Source organism: Berghia stephanieae, chromosome 3 (genome assembly GCF_034508935.2).
Source record: "Berghia stephanieae isolate SIO BIC M18660-M18661 chromosome 3, UCSD_Bste_1.3, whole genome shotgun sequence".
NCBI classification, from domain to species: Eukaryota; Metazoa; Mollusca; class Gastropoda; order Nudibranchia; family Aeolidiidae; genus Berghia; species Berghia stephanieae.
In genome coordinates this window covers 10,020,146-10,020,899 of record NC_088362.1, presented here as the reverse complement: position 1 = coordinate 10,020,899, position 754 = coordinate 10,020,146, and the positions used below count along the sequence as shown (strand labels likewise).

The 754-nt window shown below is 43.8% G+C and overlaps 1 protein-coding gene across 1 annotated transcript in view; it reads left to right on the top strand.

The window, feature by feature from the left end:
* The window catches only part of LOC144969151 (uncharacterized), a 25,764-nt gene extending 25,308 nt beyond the window's left edge, over nucleotides 1–456 (top strand). Inside the window, exon 5 of the mRNA XM_078908259.1 lies at nucleotides 264–456. Within this exon, the coding sequence (XP_078764385.1) occupies nucleotides 264–456 (193 nt within the window). The remainder of the gene's footprint in view (nucleotides 1–263) is intronic.
* Nucleotides 457–754: the final 298 nt, after the last annotated feature.

Below are 754 nucleotides of genomic sequence, written 5' to 3'. Positions count from 1 at the left end.
AAAGTGCAAGACATGACGCTATCAGTGAACAAGCACTCATTTTACACTTGTGTTTGCGGAAGGATAACGTGAGTAAAGATCCTTTTCAAGGCCTCAACTTTACGCTCACAGTTGACTCGAACCAGGTAGCTAGGGCCAATATTAAAACTCAAGATAACAGACCACCCCCCCCCCCCCCGCAAAAAAAAAGTAAAGTAGTACGTAATATAGATGTCGCTAAGCTGTCATTTAATTAAATATATCTTTTGATCTTATTTCACGAGTTTTATTCTACCCCTTTCCACCATATCACTTGTAACGCGTGATATCAGGTTTACAATAAAAGTCTATGACGCCAGATTCGACGTTTGGCAAGATGGACGGACAGAAAGGAAGAACGACGCATTGCGGGAGATGCAAGTTAGAATGGAATGGAGAGCCTTGATCTTCAACGCAATGCAGATATGCACAACATGAGTGAATCAATTACGCTCAAAATTCAATTGGGGGACAGCGTGGCTCAGTGGTACGGTCTTTGCTTCTTACCCGGAAGGTACCGAGTTCGATCACCCGCCGCCGCGCTGTGTGGCCTTGAGCAAGTCACCTCGTCCTAGCTCAATTTGCGGCGCTGCATTGCGGCTGACGCCTGGGTTATTCCAGTCTTCCCTTGGAATAGACCCAAGAGACAAATTTCCCCTATGGGAAGAATAAAGGGATTTTTAAAAAATTATTATTATTTATTAGTGTTGCAGTATAACTGCAAAAGTAGATTCCC